General features: G+C 34.8%; 3 protein-coding genes across 4 annotated transcripts; 2 read left to right on the top strand and 1 right to left on the bottom strand.

Moving 5' to 3' along the window:
- Nucleotides 1-385: 385 nt before the first annotated feature.
- Nucleotides 386-4,885, top strand: LOC110716363. The gene is made up of 3 exons (XM_021894983.1): nt 386-2,034; nt 2,122-2,473; nt 2,549-4,885. Exons 1-3 carry the CDS (start codon nt 451-453, stop codon nt 3,229-3,231), a joined length of 2,619 nt encoding a protein of 872 aa, XP_021750675.1. The 5' UTR covers nt 386-450; the 3' UTR covers nt 3,232-4,885.
- A 1,947-nt stretch (nt 4,886-6,832) lies between these two features.
- Nucleotides 6,833-11,372, top strand: LOC110716380 (annexin D3-like). Of its 2 annotated transcripts, XM_021894995.1 has the most exons (7): nt 6,833-7,089; nt 7,198-7,343; nt 8,404-8,628; nt 9,192-9,404; nt 9,496-9,585; nt 10,321-10,407; nt 10,994-11,372. In XM_021894995.1, the coding sequence occupies exons 1-7, from the start codon at nt 7,014-7,016 to the stop codon at nt 11,195-11,197; spliced, it is 1,041 nt and encodes a 346-aa protein (XP_021750687.1). In that variant the 5' UTR covers nt 6,833-7,013; the 3' UTR covers nt 11,198-11,372. The 2 variants fall into 2 exon arrangements, with proteins under 2 accessions (XP_021750687.1, XP_021750692.1); XM_021895000.1 differs by lacking the exon at nt 10,321-10,407 and having other exon boundaries at nt 6,847-7,089.
- A 168-nt stretch (nt 11,373-11,540) lies between these two features.
- Nucleotides 11,541-18,061, bottom strand: LOC110716373 (integrator complex subunit 9-like). Its single transcript, XM_021894990.1, has 11 exons — nt 17,510-18,061; nt 16,932-17,318; nt 16,605-16,819; nt 15,184-15,489; nt 14,785-14,992; nt 14,272-14,364; nt 14,080-14,171; nt 12,866-12,983; nt 12,693-12,778; nt 12,293-12,344; nt 11,541-12,206 (listed from the first exon to the last, which is right to left on the bottom strand). The coding sequence occupies exons 1-11, from the start codon at nt 17,516-17,518 to the stop codon at nt 11,730-11,732; spliced, it is 2,043 nt and encodes a 680-aa protein (XP_021750682.1). The 5' UTR covers nt 17,519-18,061; the 3' UTR covers nt 11,541-11,729.
- Nucleotides 18,062-22,210: the final 4,149 nt, after the last annotated feature.

Genomic DNA, 22,210 nt, shown 5'->3' on the forward strand with positions numbered 1-22,210 from the left:
CATTTAATTTAAGAACTAGTAGGTTAGCAAAACAACTACATGAACAACGGGTAGAGGAAGGAAGAAAAGCTGTCAATGAACCTAATCAACATAGGAAAGTAGTAGTATCTGGACTAAAGGAACCACCAGTTAGGTATGTGCTTGGAGGAGGTGGAGATAAGGACAAAGCAATGGAATTAGTACCTTTGAACAGTACAATGCAGGCTAGGGAAAATCAAATTTTGCATCAGCAATTAAGTGATATGCAGATTGACCCTGACATGACAATGGCTGACATAGAATTAGAAAAAGAGATGTATAGGGACTCTTGCAGAGGAAAAGGTAGAGGAAGTAGAGGGAGAGGAAGAGGGGGGGGGGGGAGGGAGAGGTAGAGGTAGCAGAGGGGGCAGAGGGAGAGGAGGCAGAGGGAGGGGTAAAAGTACTGGGTACACTTTTCAGTAGTGGTTGGGTATGGACAATCCTGGGGTTCAAACTCAAACCCAAATGCCTCCTGCAAATCACATCCCCAACACTGAATTACACACACCCCCAGTTCATGTGGTGAGGAGGAGCCCAAGAAAACAAGGAAAGAAAGCCCCAACCCCTGTTCCAGAAAATGCTGACCAATCACCAGTAGCTGAAATTCAACCCAATGATACTGCACACCTAAACCAACCCCCTCTTCCCAATGACCATGCTGACATTCAAACACAAGAAAACCCCATTGCACCTTCTTTTAATCATACTCCATTCAACCCTACACCTGAAATAGGGGAGCAAGGAAATACATCAGGGTCAACTAGGTCTTCCCAAGCTTTCACTACTATTAAGAGGAAGATTCCTCTTACAACAGCTAGGAGGAAAGGGATAGTAATAGAGAATTCAGTCAGTGAGGGGAGCAACAGTCTCAGTCAAGGGGTTGGGAGTAGAAGGAGAAGGGAGGTCACTGTCAGTTTAGGTGATGACACCCTGATAGGGTTTGAAGATGATGATGAAGATGATTACATCCCTGATGATGATGTGGGAGTGTTGATGGATGATGATGATGATGATGATGATGATGAGAGTGTTGATGATGAGGATGATGAAGAAGAGATGGATGGGGCTGTTGCAATATATGACAATTTTGATCCTTTCACTGATGAGGTGTTTGATGATGGCAAAGATGATGACAATTATTTCATCAACTTATATAGGAATGGTGAGCTTTACAAAGATGCAGAATTTGGCAAGATTGTCCTTAAACCTTTGCTGTTATTTACTGATAAGCAACATGTGAGGGATGTGGTGAGGGATTATTGTATTCAAAGTGGATTTTCAGTCATAGTTGAGAGGGCAACAAATAGCAGGTACACTGTCAAGTGTAGTGCAATGGGGTGTGAGTGGAGACTACACTCATCTCAGTTACCTGATGGAATTACATGGGCAATTAAGTCCATAAAAAATTCTGAACACACTTGTTCTGGGTTAGATGTGAATAACCCAATGGTGAACTGTGCATGGGCTACAAGGGTGCTGATGGAAGATGTGAGGGCCAACAATGATATATCAGCAAAGTCCCTAAATGCTATACTTTTCCAGAGGTATGGTGTTCAAATGGCCCAGAGTACACTTTATAGGGTGAGAACACATGCTTTAAATGAGATTCATGGGTCTCATGATGAAAGCTATGCCTTACTTCCCAAATACTGTGAGATGATAAAGAGCAGAAACCAAGGATCTGCTGCTCATTGTGCATGGGTTGAGCTAGCAGAACAGCCTGAGAAGCCACTAGTGTTCAAAAGCATTTTTGTTGCATTCAAAGGTGTCACAGATGGTTTGAAAGGGTGTAGGGGATTGATAGGTGTTGATGGTGCACACCTTAAGGGGAATCATGGAGGTGTTCTGCTCTCAGCTGTAGCCTTGGATGGGAACAATGAGTTGTTCCCATTTGCTTGGGCAATTGTAACTGCTGAAGACTCAGACAGCTGGATGTTCTTTGTCTGGCATTTGAAAAACCTGTTGCAAGGCTTGGGAAGGGGAGACAGTTGGTGCATAATTTCAGATAGGCAAAAGGTGAGCTTGTAGTGCTTTTCAGAAGTTATTTTTTGTTTATAATAATAGCTTGTTACACACTTAACCCGACTAAGCCATCATTTGCAGGGAATTGATGTGGCATTGACTGAGTGTTGGTCAGAAGTTGATAGGAGGTACTGTTGCAAGCACCTTTGTGCAAATTGGAAGAAATCTTTCCCAGGGCCATTGTTATTCTCTTTGTTTTGGTTGACTGTTGGGGCAAATTCAGAATTCACTTTTAGGAAAGCAATGGAAAAAATGCAGAAGGTTAACCCAGCTGGAAGAATTTGGTTTTCAAAGTTAGGTGAACAAAAGAGGTGGACCAAACACAAATTCAACCCTGAATTGAAGTGTGATGTCAATAAATCTAATTTTGTAGAGAGCTTTAATGCCACTCTAGGGATAGACAGATGCAGGCCTGTCCTTACATTACTTGAAGGTATTGCATTATACATCAAATTACATCACTTGACTTATTGTTATGTATGTTTAACAATGATTGTCATGATTGTAGGCATAAGAAGAAACACAATGGTTAGGATAGCCACAAGGAGACAAGTATGTGAGACTTGGGAGAGGCAGGACATTTGCCCTAACATTGTCAGAAGGATTCAACAGCTCTGTCAAGAGAGTAGGACTTGCATACCATACATGTGTGGTGAAGGAGAGTATGAGGTAATGGATGGTAAGTCTACCCTTCTAGTGAGCCTAAACAAACACACTTGTTTGTGTAATGTCTGGCAGCTAACTGGAATACCATGTAAGCATGGTATTAGGGCCATAATTCATGCAAGGTTAGACCCCCACTCATTTGTAAGTGAGTGGTATTCTGTGAGCAAGTACAGAGAAGCATATAGCTCTGGTATTAGATCTATACCAGATGTAGAACAGTGGCCAGACATCAACATGCCAGCAATTAAGCCACCAACCATGAAAAGGGCCATAGGGAGACCAAGTAGGGAGAGAAAAAGGGCTGATGATGAAGATAGGAAGGGCAAAAGGGCTAAGACAATCAGATGCAGTAAGTGCAATGCATTTGGCCACAATCAATTGACTTGCAAAGGAGGGTTGACAGCAAAGCAAAAGAATAAGCAAAAAAAGCAACAGCACAAAGAGCAGCTTGCAACAACTTCTCAACCACTAACAAGAGGAAGGTCAAGATCTGTTGGGCCATTAGCTGCTTCCCAGCCTTTTTGATTCCCACTCAAGTTCACATATATGTGATGTTTCTGTTTTAAAGTGAAAACAATTAGCTTTTAAGTCCTAGTTATGTGTATGACATTATTACTGTGTTTTTACTTTGTACTTTAGTGGATAGCAGTTGCACCTTTGCATCTTCGTCCATTTTTCAGCCATTGACACCAAACTGAAGTTTGCAGGAGAGAGAAAGTGTTTGGTGAGAGAGAGAGAGAGATACAGAGAAATAGAGAAACAGGGGATATGAATGGGGTTTTATAAAAGAGGGAAATATTTTTTTTGGAGGGAAACTTTGGAGCCAAAAATATGGGCAATTTAACCTCAGTACATATATGTAACCGTAACTTTTAAAAGTTAACGGCCAACTAACGTTTTTGTAACAATAAGGTTACGTTTGTAACTTTTTAAAAGTTTGAGGCTACCATTGAGAACTGGAAAAAAAATTGGCTACCATTGAGAAAAAGCAAAAACACAAGGCTACCAGTGAGAATTTCCCTTAAATAATTGTAAGACCTAACAAAAAAAAAACGAGTTTAACGTGCTCCCTCACTTATGAATTATATGACCCAACATTGGCATAATTGTCTATATTTAACCAAACATTTGATTAAATGCATACTATTATTGCTTTATTTCTTTCTTTCTTTTTTTTTTAATCATGCATACTATATTACGGAGTACTTTATTTCTTTCTTTCTTTTTTAAACATAAACATGCATACTATTATTACTTTAGTACTACTACGTGAATATATGATGATTTTGTAATCTTCCTTAACCCCACTCCACATGTGCTGCATGCTGCTTCCCTTTGAAGTTCCTAACTTCTCTTATCCCTTCAATAATTGAATTAGTTAGGGATTAATCAATGCAAAGTGGACTCATCACCATCATCTTTAGCTACTCCAAACCTACCTCTACCTTGATTGGCAAGTATAATAACTACTCCGTAACTTAAAAGATACGGATTAGTGTATTATTATGTTTGATTGTATGTTTTACACAAACGTAAGAAATAAAGGGTTAAAAACATTATGAAAGAATAAGGGAGAAAAAATTATGAGATTCGTTCTCTTCTCAGTGAAATATATTTCTTTTCTCCCATGTACCAAGACAATAATGAAAATTAAATTGCAATTATAACTAATTATACTAATACTACAATGTCCAACTACTTGAAATTAAATGGCTGATTGATTAGCATTCCATTTTGTTGTCCAATTGGCTTGTTGGTTGATATGTCGAATAATTCAGTTGTGTTTTGAAATTTAATCCAATCCGCGAGAATCAATAGAAAAGACAAATCCCTTATGTAACTTAATTAGGGCGTGGTTGTTTGTTTAAGTATACGAATATATACGTAGTATAATGTTATTCTATGAAGTTATTTTTCCCATGTAATAATCTTATTTGTTATTAGGAAGTTTATAAACTTGTTTGGTTAACCATTTTCAAGAGAGCTTATAGGATATGAAAAGGCAAATAACTTCATATTGCCCCCTCTCTATAGTTTATAAGAGCTTTAGATACTTAAATAATTTGCTTGCATGTGGTGATAGAGAAGTGACATTGCTCATCCTTTTAATGGGCTTCTCCATATATCTCCTCCCTAATCTCCCTTCGAGTGAGTCAACTAAGTCTCCTTTTTTTTTTTTTTTTTTGAGGGGAACTAAGTCCCTTCTTCTTACCGTGCAAAAAAAAAAAAAAAAAAAAAAAAGAATTATTAGAACATATATTCAATGCACATTATGGAGAGGTACACCCGAAGTCATTTGTTCATTCAACCAACAAATGATTAAAAACAGTATTTGCTTATTTGTTGATTAAATAAGCAAATAACCTCGGATATACGATACACCCGCGTGTATGTAACAAATTCTATACATTATGAGTATACATTTGTGTATTCATAAGTTATTGAGAAAAATACAAAATTATGTAATCATTCTAAGTAGGAAAATTTTATAGCATATATTCAATATATGGACCACCAAATACTACGTATTATGAGTTCATGACAGCTCACCTACTGCCTTGCATTTTGAATACTTGATTTAATTAAAAATAAATAAAGAAATAGTGCCTGCATAATTCTATTAGTGTCTCATTCTAGCTGTCGTGTTTTCCTCCTTATTTAAGACATGATTTCAGGGTCAACGAGAAGATAATCTATTTTATGCTTTACAAAAGCATGCTTAACATCAATTCATTATTGAAAGCATCAAAGATAAAACTAGAAAGAGATACAACATTACAACATCACAAGTTCGTTGTAGATCAAATGACGGATCGGAGCATGATAAAATTTTGACCAATAATATTATTCAGAAATAAAAATCACTTCGCATGTATTTATTTATTTAATTAATATTTTAACTAAGGATCTAATTTATTAAACTGAGTTGAAATGAATTGAATATTTTATGAGAGATGGAAATTAGAAACTGAACTGAACTAAACCGATTGGAGCTGAACTGAATTGAAATGAAAATAAGGTGAATTGAAGAGAACATGCCCTAAGGGTGTTTAAAAATCAGTTAGAACCGAAGCTGACATGACCCGTTGACCGACCTTGGACCAGACATAACTGAATTAATTGGCCCTATCTCTGGGTTGAGAAATTTATTTTTCTGGTCTTCTGTCTGGTCCAGTCCAAAACCCTATAAAGATGATCGGATCGATTTTTTTTTGTTTAAAACTAATTATCCTAATAAGCTTTGAAAACTTTAATTGTAAAAAAAGTTAAAATATTTTTTATTTTTAATTTTTAATTTTTTTTTCAAGTTTTCCATAAAAATATTAAAAATTTAGATTTTTTTTTAAATTCTAAAATCAGTCTAAAGTTTTTTCTAAAATTCTAAAATCCGTCCAAAGCGATACGGTCTGAATTTTGGACCAATTTTTCGACCCAGTTCAGATTCGGTCCCAACTTAATCGGTTTAATTTTCAATTCTTGAAATTCAAATTTTCGAACTTTGGTCTTGTCCAAATTAATCCTAATTTTAACTTCTGTAGTACATATGGAGAAGTTAATGTGAGATACTAATAATTCTACTCCCTCTTTTTCAAAAGATGGGGTGAATACGACCTAAAATTTATCCCTGCTCCATCACTCATAGTGAGTATGGTTTTTATCCCCATCTTCGCCCTACTACCTTCCAATCGGGACCCATTCCCGCTTTAGATAAGCATAGATGAAGCCTATCTCTTACTTGATCCACCTCACTATAGCCCTATTGATATTTCTCAATGATAAACTTTTAAATAAATCGGATGTACAATAAAATATTGTACATCTGTTATAAAGTTACTCTAAAATGAGCAAAATTACCCTAACATAAATAAAATTTATAAACTGCTTACGCTTTATTGATAAAAGTTACTCAAAAAATTATATAAGTGACCTTAAATTTGATAAAAGCGACCCTTAATATACAATAATCATATATATACAAAAGCTACTCCTTTTCAATAACCAGGTGCCAACAAAGTGGGAACCATTGCACCTTATGTCCCTATTGATATTTTTCAATTAAATTACTTGGTGGCAACAAAGTGGGAACTATTACACTAAAGAATTAATTATCTATCAGTAATGAAAGTACGAAAAGGATAGGTTGTGAAATGTAAATTTGTGATCTCATAATAATAGTCATAACCGAAGATAAAACCATTAAAATAAAAAATTAAAACGTGCCATTTCTGTTACAACTACTCGTACATTATTACATCCAAAAATCCCATAATACCAAAACCTTCTTCTCCGAAAAAAAATCATCAAAAATGGCGACTTTAATAGTCCCAGAAATTGTTCCTTCTCCAATCCAGGATTCTGAGACCCTCAAACAAGCTTTTCAAGGTCATCTCCTTCTCTTTCTCTCTCCTTTGACCCTCATTTTTCATTGATTTTTTTTTTTTTGATTTAATCTGAAAAATGGATGAAATGGGTAATTGATTGAAAGTGCAGGTTGGGGAACAGATGAAAAAGCAGTAATAAGAGTATTGGGTCAGAGAAATGCAGGTCAAAGGAAGAAGATTACTCAAGCTTATCAACAGCTTTACAATGAATCTCTCTTTGATAGTCTTCAATCTGAACTTTCTGGTGACTTTCTGGTATTTTTTTCCTCTAATTTTATGTCTTTAATTTCTTTATTTATTTAATTATTATGGTTGTATGTTAAATTATGGTTTTTAAAGGGCCCTTTAGTAATTTAAGCAAGGATGAACTATTAAAATCTAAAAACTTTGACGCTAAAAAAAAAAAAAAAATCTAAAAACTTTGACAGTAAATTTTCATTACTCCGTAATACTTCCTTTGTTAAATGATGAAATGTCTCTCAATTACGTTTGTCAATGCATAATTTTAATCGTTAACTAGATTTTTGGTCCGAAACCGATACTCTCAAAAGAGGGTTATTAGATAAACAAGTTTTATTCATATACCACTTTTAGTTATTTTATCCTATGTCTCGGACGTTCATTAGCTTTTGCCTACTTATAAAATCCATTTTCCTTTGTTATTGTACCTTTTGAATTGTTTTGGTTAACTATAACATGTGTTATGACATATCCAAATCCATTGAAAATAGAGAGGATGACGGGATATATGAACTTGTTTAGCCTAATAAGATCCCACTTGATTAATTTTTGAAGAAAAGTTTGCCATTTTTCAAAATATGACCACAACTGTCCAAATCTTTAATTCGAAATTTAAAACAGATGCATTCTAGTCAGAGTATGTGATTAATGTGAATAGTATAGAAATCAAAGTGTTATAACATAATTAGTCACATAGTGGGATACTTGGATATCATTGGATTCATCTTAATGTGTATCGCGTCCGTTCCACAACTATTGTAATGAGTTTCATGCTTCCAAGTTATAACGCGCAACTTTAACCAATATTCCCTCTGTCCCTATTTTTTTTTCACCCCATTTGACTTGACACGGTCTTCAAGGCGCGTTTTGAAACGCATATAACTTCATTTTTATACGAGATTCTATTGTTGAAATAAGAATGATTGAATGAAAACAATTCTACATCAATTAGGCAGCTTAATTTGTTTTTAACCATAATCAATTTATTTTATTAGTGTTATCAGTTAAGTGATTTCTGGGTGCTCACTTTTTTCCACACAGTTTATCAATCAAATAACATCTTTGCTATTTACAGAATGCAATACTTCTATGGACATATGATCCTCCAGAAAGAGATGCGAGACTGATTAATGATGCTTTAAAGGCGAGGAAGAAAGGGGTGAAACATTTGCAAGTCATAGTTGAGGTAGCATGTGCTTCCCCTCATCATCTGATGGCTGTCAGGCAGGCCTACTGTTCCTTGTTTGAATGCTCTGTTGAAGAAGATATCGCGTCAAATATACAACTTCCATTGAGAAAGGTAATTTTTATAACTAAGGGGGCTAAGTCATTAGCTTGAAGTATTGTTGAAACACATCATAATGCCAATGTTATGTACTTACATGAATTATAGAGTTGTATGATGTATGCGATTATGTTCTATTTTAAGATCTTTTATATGACTTATATAAACTAAATGTGGGTTATATTCTGTGTCATTTTGTGGCAGTAACAGTTTGTCTGTTCCCATTGTTATCTACAATTAGGAGCCACATTGTTCCAACTTCCAACCTCAATTTTAAGGATATATTATGATTTTACACCCAAAAAAAAAAAAAAAAACTATTTTAATTCGTAGTTTTTGTGCTATGTGACTTATCTTTATCGTCTTACCATTTGTATTGGCATGTTATTAACTTAATCATTAACCATGACAGTGTAGCAACTTTTTCCGGACATCATAAAACAGAATGTGCGACTAGATACCAAACAATAGGAGTAATATTCATTCTAATATTGTTATGTACTTGGCATCATTGTATCAGTTAGCATGACGCTAGGATTGGATTATTTTGGCTGACTAGTGTTACCTGTATTATGTAGTTTCTTGTGGCTTTAGTGAGCTCCTACAGATATGACAAGGAAGTGGTCGACATGAATGTTGCCAAACTTGAAGCTGCTCACCTTCATGAATCCATCAAAAAGAAGGAATTAGATCATAATCATGTTGTGTGGATTCTTGGAACTCGAAATTTCTTTCAGCTGAGAGCAACATTTGCTTGCTATAAACAGGAGTATTCTAGTACCATTGACCAGGTCACTTTCTTACCTCTGTTTAAATGCACTCAAGGTGATTGAATTTAACCATACAAATTGTAAGAAACCTTTAAACCATTGTCTTTGACAGGATATTTTGAAATGTGGGAACGATGATTTGCAAGCTTTACTGAGAATCACCATTTTGTGCATTGAAAGCCCTGAGAAGCACTTTGCTGAGGTGATTTGATACTCATAACTATGTTATTGTTAATATTTACTGTATGAATGATACAAGTGCCATGAGCCCATGAGAAACATCTGAACTTAATCGGGATAAAAAATATTTTCTCCATTTATTTCTGACTGAAAATCCAATTTCGAAATAATTCTGTGCTACTTAAATTTGGATTGTGACCCTTGCAGACCCTAACGATGGCAGGGTCCATATTGGTTTTTATCCATTTCGTTTAAAACCTATTTGGACTTTATATCCCAGGAATTTGTTTCATAGTACTGATATAAATCAACATATATTCCGTTTTAGGAAATGAAATCCTTGTTCCTCTTCACAACTTTCAGTTTCTGTATGGTATTGCTATTTACTTATCATCTAAACCTTCCAAAAGTTAAGAACTTTCCTCAAAACCAATTTCATATATTATCTGCTTTCGACAGAATTTATCATCCTTCAGTTAGATGGATTTCTGCTATTTTTTCTCTGATTTTGGAATAGATAAACTTTAAACTGTTTAAGTTGATCAGGAGTGAGTTAACTTTTTGCTCACTAGAATTTTGTAGTATGATTTTTTTTTTCCCTCCCCCATAATTATAGATATGTTTTGTTTAGTATAATCTGTGTCAGTTTTGAGAAAAAAAAAAAAAAAATCCATACTAAATGGAGCAATTTAATTACAATTAACAATGGGTTTTACCTTGAGAAATGTCTTTTGTTGTCTATTCACTTTGATTGTAGGTTCTTCACTCGTCAGCTGAATGTGTAGGGTGTAATTGCTTTTCTCTTTTTTCGTTAGATTGCTCAACTCTCTGCAACATGTGTAAGGTGGACTTGCTTTCCTCTTTTCCCAAATTCATTGATATTTCAATATACTACTTCCGTTTACTTTTAGTTGCAACTTTGGGATATTATTTGTGAGATATAAAATATTCCAAAGTTGCAACCAAAAGTTAACGGAGGTAGTAAATAGGACTAGAACTACTGCAGTACCGTGATTGTAAATTAGACTAACTTATCAATCCTACCTTCATTGAGCCTTTTTACAAAAATTAAGTGGTGACTAACAAGTACAACTTGTATATGAAGCTGTTTTAGACTAATGTGAAATTACTTTAACTTGGGGAAAAGGACACAGTCTAGTGAAAGATTGTTTTTACTAGTTTTGCCCAAATGATATTGACTGTTTATAGAACCCCTCTAACATGTTTGTCAACCTCTGACAATTATACTCAAATGAGGGGAAAAACTTCTCTGACGTGTGCTATAACCAATTTCACTTGACCTGGACTTAACCCGACTGACCAGGTGAATTGTGAGGTTCACATTCTAATTGTTTTATGAATGTTATAGGTTTTGGTTTCTGAAAGTTTATACTTTGATGGCTACTGGTTGCTGACCTGTGTATCTGCAGGTTATAAATTCATCAGTTGTTGGACTCGGTACAGATGAAGATTCACTTACTAGAGCGATAGTGACTCGAGCTGAAGTTGATATGGTAAAGATCAATGAAGAGTATTCCAGGGCGTACAAAGAAAGTGTTGCGGATGCAGTTATTGGCGACACATCAGGGGACTACAAGAACTTCTTGCTGACTTTGCTTGGCAAAAAAATATAACCACCCAATTAGATAGTCCTTAAAGGCAATCTGGTCGATGATCTTGGCTTGTTTATCGCATTCCTGTACTATATGTAGTGTTTATTAGCATGTGTGTGAACTAATACTGATAATGGATTGTCATTGAATATTAATTTACCATGGAAGATACTTCTGAGTTTTGCTTGGCCTTCTATTGTTTTAGGGTAAATTTTTTTCAATCAATTTTTCTATTTCTTTTATCGAGTTCTAAGTGAAGCTGTGTAGAAATATCAAGGAAAAAAAATTCTAATCCACTCACATAAAAATTTTCTATTTAGTAAAAGTAAAATTGAAGTTTAAAAACCAAGCCATAGCAACAACAAACAAATACAACTACTTCATTTCACGGTTTAAGACAAATTCCATAAGATGAGATATTTCACAAATCCTCAAGAAATCAATGAAAATCTGTAAAAATATATACACCAAAACTTTGCTCAAAAGCTATTCACTTCATGTTTCTCAAATCAAGACAGAAGTGCACCTTATAATGAACTATCGAACTTTTTCATTAGATGTCATACAGTATACTATCCACAGCTTTGTAAATGCTGGAGGCTAAATCCTTGTCAGATGTGCTGATCGTTGTGATTGTTGGTCGGACTTTTATTAAAGCATTACTAGGCTCATGCACATGTATATCAAAAGATTTACCTGATCCGTCAATTGCACCTTGTCCTACTGTAATTTTAAAACCCATATCTTGTAATGCAGTTGAAAGCCTTCCGAAATCAATGCAGGTCCCCTTGGATTCCTTCCCTGTAAGTAACCGATATTTCCCATGTTCTACACTCAGCTCCCCCTTTAGTCTTGTAATGTTAATATCTTCCTCCTCCAAACTTATCCAGTGATACTGGGAGACTAAATCTGTTGGTATCTCAACTTCTGCTCTTCTCTTTAAGCTGGGGACGCGTAACATAATGTTTTCAGTGTAGTATATCACTGAGATTGACTTCGGATCTACAAGAGCCTTCAAGTTTTCGGGTAACTATTTCAAGTATAAACAGAAAAACTTCAGATTTAATGGAAAGAAATAATGAAATTGAATCAAATAGTCAGATGTAGAAGAGTTACCAATACGAACTTTGGTTGCAGCTTCTGTATCAAAGGTGCAACTTTACTTGTTCTGAAACAAAACAAAAGCCATAGGTGACAAACTGACAACAAGCATATGGAGACAAACTGCAGGCAGCAAAACTACGTCAAGGGCAGTAAAACAGATGACAATTATAGAGGCTGGCTGCAATTCCATTATTCTTTAGTTCTTTATGATAGCGCTGTCTCTTGAGGAATGCAAAGGTGGATTCTAAAAGTTTACATCAACAACAATATTCAAAAAATAAGTAAGCATTATCAAGTAACATTTAAATGCCAAAATTAAGGCACCAAGAAACAAGCAATCCAAGCAACAATCACCTAGAAAATGAGTGCAACTCAAATATATTAAAAAAGCAGAAGAACGAAAATAGCTCACCTAATGCCAGAGAGGAATGAACATTGAAGGACCTTCATGGCCAAAGGTTTGAAAGGTAGGAGAGCTAGATCAGCATCTAATGCTTTCTGTAACAATCATACAATCCACTCTTGAATACAACATAAGAAGAATTATAACAATCAAACATGACAAAGTGAAATGAAGAAAATTACCTCCAGAACAAGCAATGAATTTTCATTCTCATGCCAACGTTTAAGAAAATGAACAACAGGCCCAAGCCGCAGATTCCAATGAGGAGCAAATACTATGCATGGTTCCTGCCAAATTTTCCTGGAAACAAATGTCATTCTTATGAACAGAACGTGTCAACCACAAATGTCTCAAGGTTTGGTGCTTCATGGGAAAACTAGCACCATCTTATCAATATGGTAAAGTCCAAAACAAGAAATGTATATACTACCTTACTGTAGCCACCAGCTTCAGAGACCAAGGACGGTAGAAGAACTGAGTGTAAAAGAGGGGCATGTGTAAGAATGTGTAAGGGAGTGTTGAAGGTGGAGGATTTGTAAGAAAAAATATGAAAGAGAATATTGTAGGTAGGGTTTGTGCTGGCTTTTTTTTTGCCAAAAGAATAATTTTTTTGGTCAAATAGTGAAAAAGGAAAAAGTGTAACCAACAAAAAGGAAAGGGTGAAAGTAGAGAGCTTAGATAACAAAGAGGCATGGTGGTTGTATATGTCATTAAGCATGGAATGATAGCCTTAGTAGAGGTCCACATTTTTATAATGCAACTCAAAATTTTATCTCATGCACAAAATGGAAAATGAAAGTCTTGGTAAGTAGGTAGTTAGGAGTAGTTTGAATTCTTCAAATGCTTTTATCCTCTCTTTGTTGTGCCCCATCCCAACCCTTGATGCACAAATGTGCTTTATGCAGTAACAAACTAACAACTAACAAGTAGGCGGTTTTACATTAATTATTAGTAATAGAACCATAATTAGTGGCCTTGACTTGCAAGACCGTGGTAATATGGAAAAAAAAAAATACAATAACAATGATTAAAACTAAATAAGAATCCTGATATGTGACAAACTAATAATTAATTTGGAACTACCAACTTGCTATCACCTTATCACTTGAACTCTACAAACACTTTTACCATTGGTTAGCCAGTTGCATTTATCAGGATTATATCTAGAATTAAAAAGTGGGACAAGAAATATCCGACAAATTGATACAAAAAATTCAACAGCCATTTTAGAGATAAGATAGATAGGAACACAGCAAGATGATAAAAATGCATCATCATCACACTATGAAAACCATTAAGGTTGACTATCTAGGAGCATTTATGTAAAAAGGGGTTGTCTCCACTCCTATGAAGATGGAGTTGATGGTATTCAAGAAAGAAAAGATGTTTTTCTTACAATAAATCAGTTGTGCAGATTGAAGATAGCAGATGAAGCCTTTTCTCCTTTATAAGATCAACATGAGCAAACAAGGGCTCACCAGCAAACAACTGCATTATTACACAAGAGATCCCCAGCTAATCTTAACCTCAATAATAAAATCAGCTTACTGGCATACATACTTTTAGAGCCAAGCTTTAATGCACATACCTTTTTCTGTCGCTGCACACACAGCCACTCTGGAATTATGGTGGTGTAGGATAAAAGTTCTTCTGCAACAGAAGAAATGAAAAATATGGGGACCTATAATATCAATTACCTGATGGTCAGTTGTCAGGTCAAATTGTAAAGGAAATTTTTCAGACAACCCCCATCCCCACCCCACAAAAAAAAAAAAAAAAAAAAAAAAAAGAAAAAGAAAAAAAAATTAAGGTTGCATTCCTCAAAGACGCATAATATCAAGAAGTCAAACAAACCAAAACAGGACAAGAAATCTCATCCCCTTCCATACCCTTCCATGCCATACCTAAATCTATCTCAAGTCTCAGCCATGATTTCAAATAACCAACTAAAAAAATTTATCTGATTATACTCCTTGTATCATTCAATGCCAATCTTATATGACTGACATAGATGTTTATGTATGATGCTTACACCGGTTGAACCAATTAGACATTTTTTTCCCTATTATATCAAACAGCCCACACAGGAATGTTCACCTACCTTCAAATTTAATAATTCCTCAGAAACTGAAATCTGCTCCAATAGTTGCAACACTACACCAATGCGACCAATAGGAATCAGAACAGAGCCTCCTGCTTTAAGAGAATCAATAGCATAAGAGCATATAAATTCTAGCTTCTGCTCCTCCTCTGAACTTCCATCACGGTCGCTTAAGGACAGGATGGAGGCAACCTCTGCATTTTCATTGCTGCAATATAGTGATAGCACAAGATTCTAAGAGATCATGACATAATATGACATCAGAAAATCTAATCAAAGCATTTATGTATCTTATTTGTTTTTCTCCTGTAGCTGTTATCAAAGTCTTGACTCTTAATTAGACTACCAAAAGATAAAAGTAATATATATTTAATATTTAAATGCAGAGCAGAGAATTACATTGGAGCTGACTGATCAGTCTCTTCATCAACATCTTCCATATTATCGAGAGAAGAAAAGTCTGAAAACAGTACTAGATCATGACCTTGTAGAGCATGGTAATCAAAACTCAAGGCTGGAGCAGAGTCAAGGATAGAACTAGATATTAAAACAACATCCTTTTTTGGACTTTTAATCTCCCAATTTGATGTGCCAATATCGAGACCAGAGCTGAATGCCTTAATAATTAGCAAACCACTATAGCAAGTTTCTTCAGCATATTTAAGTGATTGCACCTTCTGAATGCAATCCTTCACGTCAGCTGCACTAAGAAGAATTTTAATTTATAATCAAAGATATAAAGAATTCCGGAAATGTGTAAGGAATGTAAGCATCAGAAACACAAAAGGAAAGGCTGATCTTAGATGAAATGAGGAGGATTACAGAGGCAATCTTATTTAACACAATCTGAAAGCTAAAACTTATACCATAAGAAAATAGAATCCAGTACATGGTGACATCTAGAAAAAGGTCATCTTAATTAAGTTAGTGAGGACATGAACCAATTACTTTTCTTTCATGCACCTTACTTTTTTTGGTTGCATAATGATGCAACACCCAATGCCCAATCGCACCATTAATCTAGAAATCTCTTGAAAAGATAATCGCAAAAACCCTGCAATTCCAACTATCATTATCAGCTTAGTATTTTAGATGCTGCATTCTATTTATATTGCTGACGATTAGAAGTAAGTTCTGGCTTAAAAAAGATATGTAAATAAACAAATTAAACAGCATTAGAAAATAGCTCATCCAACTTCTGTTATCTTCATACAGTTGAACTTGAAATGCCACCTTCCAAATTAAAAGCGTAAATAGTTGATGTACAATCAGTGTAAAAATTGTGCACTTTGATGGGGCTAGGAGAGGTGATTTCAAACAGTTAAGCGCACACACAAGCGGAGGAACCGAGGAAGGGAAGGAGGGGGGGGGGAAATAAGCACACTAGGGAACATTTCAGCGAGGCATGGACCTTGCGCCTGATTCCAGGATCCCTATTGCCTTAGTGTTGCTTGAGCCTAGACTTTAGGATCCCTATTGCCTTACTGTCCCCGCTCTTGACTATTTTTGCATTTAATTAACAGGATTTTTTTCGGGATTTATAAAAGGGAGAGTACAAAAAGGGCATTTTTACTATGATTTACCTTGTAATTGTGTTAATAGCACAACCAAGGTATTATATTTTATGAGTAAACAAAGCCAATGCAACCATAAAAGTAAAATGAGTGGACTATATATTATATGTTAAAAGTCTCAATAAGTTAAATCATCAAAAGCATAAAACACCCAAACATTATCAATTATCATCATCCAAGAAAGTTAAAGCAGCATAACAAATCCCTAAGACAAGAACATAAAGAGCTACATAAGCATAATTCTACCTGTACAATGGTAACCAGCCACCGAGCTCTGTCCCTTCTTTCCCCAAGATTATCTCTTGTATAGAAGGCGGAAATTTGACAAGCTCCTCCCACTTCATCCAATTGGCACACCCAGAGTCCTCAGGTCCATAAAATTGCCTGAACTCTCTATGCATAGAAAGAAAATCCTCCATCATAAGCTGCCCAATTCTTGTCGTTGCTTCAGTAGCATAAATCTGAACATCGAAAACCATATCAACAAACTCACGAACATATCCACAGGGGACAAAACTATAAAAGAAAAGAAAATCAGACAACAAAAGTAACTTCTGTGTATGAAATATTCACCTTAGCAACAAAATTCTTATTGCGGGTCAAGAATGGCAATCCAAGCATTCCCATAGGACTTGAGATTAATACAACATCAATGAAAGAAACATCCCACAGGTGCAAATTACTAACAGTTTTGTACCAAGGGACCCCATGAATCAAACTACTAGCATCAAGGGAATTATCAACTTTTTGCTTACTATGAGCTGCACAATCAGTGTCCACAGACGCATGACACGAGCAATCGAAAGCATATTCCAGCCGTCTTTCGGAATAAACAGGTACAGGAGCAAATATCAACAGAGCTGAAAGATCCAATGGGCAATCTACCAAAATGCGGAATCCACTAATTTCAATTATGTGACATGGCGGGAAATAATAACCCTGTCCCTTGCTCAAACAAGTCTGCAAATTGACAAGAAAACATTAAGGACAATGGAGAATATATATATATATACAGAAATGATCATATATCGAATAACTCGATCCTCCCGGATTCAGGTATCGCATTATTTGTTCAAATTACAGCATCGACGTGAGTATTAATCCCAAAAACAGAGGAAGTACATAAACTAACTAGGATGGGAAGAACTTACAAGCTTCATGGAAACAAGAAAAAAGAGAACTTTCCCAAATGATCATATAAAAAAGGGTATCTGATGATCCTTTCCTCAATGACATTCACCCATTAAATCTGATTGCGGCATTTCATCGAACACCTTGTGAGCATGGGAAGAATTTTGGAGGGTGTTTGTGATTGTGGTACTAAAAATTGTATGAATAAGAATGCAAGAAGAGAACAACGATAATAGTAACAGAGCTATTCTACAATATACGAAGTTGTAAAGAAACAAAAGAGTCAGAAGCAGCGAGACAGCTGTGCGTAGAGAAAGAGAAAGTGAGTGAAGTAAAGCAGCGTGAAATGACGGTGGCTGTTCGGTGGTCGGCGTAGTTGCCGGAGGTGGGAGCTGCGGTTGAGTAAGAGAGGTGATGGGGGTTGTGTACTTGTGCGAGGGCAGAGAGAATGAAGAAGAAGAAATGAAGGAGCACTGTTTATAACTTGGTCTTTCGTTTATCAAGTAGCATGACCGTAAATGCATCGTAGATTCGTAAATCAATAAAAATGTGAAGTCACCAACTATAGGACGCCCATATAGCGGTGTCAAAATCAAACCACAACCCCAAAAAAGCTATCCGTTTCGAACTGTAAGTGATTCGATTTGATTCGAGAAATTTAAGACTTAAACCCGATCTGTAACCGAACTAAACTCACTCTGAATCTGAACTTGACCCAATCTGAACTTAACACGACACCGATTTGATCCGACCTGAACTCAACCCAAATTCGAGTTGACCCGACCTGACCTCAAACCAAACCGCTTTGATCCGACCCGAGCTCAACCCGATCTGAAAATTGACCCGGCAAATAAACGATCTAATCCGATCTGATTTGACCCGAACTGATATTAACCCGACCCAATTTTAACTCGATTTGATTTTTTCTCGATCCAAATTTAACTCGACCATAATTAATTATTGATCTTTTTATTCAAGTTCTTATACTACTCCGTACTATATTTAATAATTATTAATAAGTTAACTTTTTTTACTACAAAGAAATAATCCGGAGTAACAAGTTTACTTCATGTATATACCAATTATATGACATTACTTTCTAAGCTTTATATTCGTCTCATCTAAAAGTTGCTACAAATAATTTGTAATACTTGAATATTAAAACCTCTTCTTTCAACTCAATAAAAAATATGATACATGAATAACTTGATGTTGACCCAATAATAACTTAATAAGGTAAAAACTCAATAATAACTCTAGTTTTAAAATAACCTTATTTGTATATGAATTGGGTCAACTCGATAAAAATCCACCCAATTCAAACACACAAAGAAATTGAATTGAAATTGACCAATTAATGAAACAACAGATCAACCTTATTCTAATCAAACCGAACTTGACTGAACCGAAATCATCCGAACCGAAATCAAACTGGCCCAAAATTAACCCGGTTAAAACTGTTTTAAACCCAATCTGAATTTATCTGAATCGAACATGAACCGATCAGGAGTTGACCCGACCCATATCCAACCGGACTCGATAGACCATGACCCGAATTTGATCTGACTCGAATTTGACTCGACCCAACAGGATCCAAATTAAAAGAATAATTTTGACTTGAATATATCCGACCCAAAGATACCCGACCCAAATAGACCCGACCCAAACTCTATCCGATTATCCAAATTGACACCTCTAGGTCCATATAGGGGTGATAGTGGGTAAGGTAAAACAGAAGATCCATCTCATATCCACCCGGTCGATGCGGCAGGGATGGAAAGAGGTTTGGTACGTGATGGGGTGGGAATATGTATAAAAAAGTGTATATGCCACAATTGATGAGTCAGGTATGGATTTTAGACTAAACCCGCCCCATTGCCGCCCTCCCCTATACTCTTCTTAGTGTCTCACAATAAAATAGTTATTTTCAACTTACGGTAAAATAGTTTAGTATAATTGTAAAATACAGATAATTTAGTAGATTAAAGCATCTAGATACTATAATGAAAAATTTATAATTTATGCAACCCGCCTAAGAAACTAAACGGTAAGTTACTCAATAGTAGTAGTGATAGCGGGTATGAGACAGGTTTGGGGTGAATATGGATATCCAAGATGGCGGTGAGGCGGGGAAGGAAAATAGCTTATACTCGTTGGGCGCAATTTCTTTAGTATTCCTGGAGTACCGTGAGCATGGTACTCCGGGGGTCAAATACTGGCTTTTTAATTAAAAAAAAAATCCTTCTTCTATTTTTGTTCTTCTACTCGTCTCTTTGTCTTTATTTTTCAAAATTTTTCAAGTAATCACTCTATTATTAAGAAATTTTGTTGAATTGAAGAGCTAATTGTTCAAAACACCAAAACCAGAACGAAAAATTAAAACCCTGAAAATCAATTAAGTGTTTAATATTTATGAGAATGTGATAAAATTTGAACAACAATTTGAATGAAGATGATTTTAATTAAAGAAGAGAAAAAGAATCGAACAAATTTATGAGAATTTTCAGAAGAAATCTTATATAGAAATTAATTTACTTGAAAATTAATTGAGCTTATTTTTTCGGAGAGGGATATTAACGTATTGTTCTGTAAAAATAACATACATTTGAAAATAACAAAAAGTTGAAGCAAAATAACAAAAAGTTCAAGTAAGATAACACAATAATCTGTTAGCAAAACAATAAATGATTTCAGTGAAATAACACAAGGTTCGTGTGAAATAGCACAAGTTTATAGCTGAGCTTCCACAAAATAACACTAGAATTTATCAAAATAACACTACAATTTATCAAAATAACACATGGTTATTGTGAAATAACAGAATGTTTAGCAAAGTAACATAAGGTTATTTTAGCAAACAACAACACAAGATTTGCGTAAAATAACATAATGTTTTAGCAGAACTACATAGTATTTAATTAGTAAAATAACATAAAGTTTTCATAAAATAACACAACATTTTGGCAAATTCAAAAATAACATAGATTCGATTGAATCAAATCAAATTAACATATTTAGTTCAAATTAGCTGTATAATTTTCAATTAATTAAACTAAAAACGAAACAAATTAAATATACTTACTTTGTTTTGCTCATTCTTGTTCATGATTATAGTTTCTTTAATCATTTTTTATGTATTGAAATTGATTTTCAGCTTTGAACAATTTTGTGCTTGTTTGAGTGGTTAAAATAATAATCAAATGAAATTTTGTGGTTTTTGTTAGAAGAATGAAGGATTTGATGATGCTAAAATGATGGGTTGGGAAATTAGAAAGAGAAAAGGTGGGGAGAGAGATAGTGGAGAGAGAAATGGAATTGAAATTTTGCTTATTTTAGGTTTATTACTCTCACAACATTTTATGTTATTTTGTTTTAAAGATGTGTTATTTCATTTAACACGTTGGAGTACCATGAGAATAGTACTCCAATAATACCTAATACTAATTGCTCGTTGGGGCAGAGATGAATGCAGTGGCGGATGGAAGTGTAACAAAGTGGGGTCCCTTGACCACATTTGAACATGAAAAAATAATTTGTATGTAATTAATTTTTTTCCTTCTAAAAATTGCTTATTTTTTAATCAAATGACCCTATTAAAATTTATCAAATGTATTTTAACCCCGTTAAATGTTTATCTGGATCTGCCACTGGATGGATGTGAATATTATACTCGCCATGTATGGTGGGGCGGGGATGAGTGTGTAGTTACCATCCTATGGAGGTAGGTGGATCACGATCAGGAAGGAGGAAGATGAAGTTTTTTTTTTCAAATATGAAAATATTTACAGTTATTATGTCACCGAGATAAACGTAGAAAAATCTTGAGTCTCTCAAAAGATAAAGAGAAAGGGTGGTGTTAGGAGTGGATTATTAGCCGCCAACAAATTAGGAAAAGATTAGTCAAAGGATCAATTAAAAGCATGCGAAATTTGACTTCACTTACACATACTAAGGAAACGAGCTGAAAAAGGAAATATAAATGGTAAAATAATACGAAGTATTCAATTGAATTATAGCTCATCACCAAGGATTTGATTGGTCTAGTTAAGAAGTCAACCGAATCATTAAAGATCTTATGAAATCAATGAAGACTATAGAATCAAACCAATAAAAGCTAAATCAAGAAACAAATCAATTGATTGGCGGAATATTACCCATGCAACAGTCTAAATTTGGTATTAACCAGGACAGACTTAACTACACCTTTCTGAGTAAGTCAATTGCCCTTCTAAGCCTTTTTGAGAAAGGGAGTTTCCCTTCAAAACTCGGACCATTGGATGATGCGTAATGAAAGCTTGGACAACAAGCATAATTACGTCCCATATTTAAGGAGTGAATTAAGGAAATATCAATCAATTAAGTCAACATATCCTAAAAAAAAAGTGTCAACCAATATCGTCAGCACGGCCAAAAACAATAAATATTCTTCAATAATTACTTTCATTGGACTTACAAGTCAATAAAAATAAGATACTCTTTATAATAGAATTCACTCAAATAGTCTAAGAGTACAATTTACAACACTTTAATACTAAAATCTCTGATATTATTCATCATCACTCTTCCTTACTCAAAAATGTCTCTTACTTTGATCTTTGTTCTTTGATTTATTATATTAGTATTATTATAATTCTATTATTTTACTGCTCTTAACTCGTTCATTTGAAAATTGTGTTTATTTTCTTTTAACAGATTTGATTACTAAACCCATTAAAACCTTT

Source organism: Chenopodium quinoa, unplaced genomic scaffold (assembly GCF_001683475.1).
Source record: "Chenopodium quinoa cultivar QQ74 unplaced genomic scaffold, ASM168347v1, whole genome shotgun sequence".
In the NCBI taxonomy this organism is placed as follows: Eukaryota; Viridiplantae; Streptophyta; class Magnoliopsida; order Caryophyllales; family Amaranthaceae; genus Chenopodium; species Chenopodium quinoa.

Excerpts from the sequence above, each read along its gene's own strand:
- LOC110716380 (XM_021894995.1), top strand. The coding sequence starts at position 7,014 with ATGGCGACTTTAATAGTCCCAGAAATTGTTCCTTCTCCAATCCAGGAT. Across the intron at positions 8,629-9,191 it reads TACAACTTCCATTGAGAAAG|TTTCTTGTGGCTTTAGTGAG; the intron begins GTAATTTTTATA and ends TGTATTATGTAG. Across the intron at positions 10,408-10,993 it reads CTCTCTGCAACATGTGTAAG|GTTATAAATTCATCAGTTGT; the intron begins GTGGACTTGCTT and ends GTGTATCTGCAG.
- LOC110716363 (XM_021894983.1), top strand. The coding sequence starts at position 451 with ATGGACAATCCTGGGGTTCAAACTCAAACCCAAATGCCTCCTGCAAAT. Across the intron at positions 2,035-2,121 it reads TAATTTCAGATAGGCAAAAG|GGAATTGATGTGGCATTGAC; the intron begins GTGAGCTTGTAG and ends CATCATTTGCAG. Across the intron at positions 2,474-2,548 it reads TGTCCTTACATTACTTGAAG|GCATAAGAAGAAACACAATG; the intron begins GTATTGCATTAT and ends TCATGATTGTAG.
- LOC110716373 (XM_021894990.1), bottom strand. Across the intron at positions 14,993-15,183 it reads ACTGATCAGTCAGCTCCAAT|CAATGAAAATGCAGAGGTTG; the intron begins GTAATTCTCTGC and ends ACTATATTGCAG. Across the intron at positions 14,365-14,784 it reads AGGAATTATTAAATTTGAAG|GTCCCCATATTTTTCATTTC; the intron begins GTAGGTGAACAT and ends TTGATATTATAG.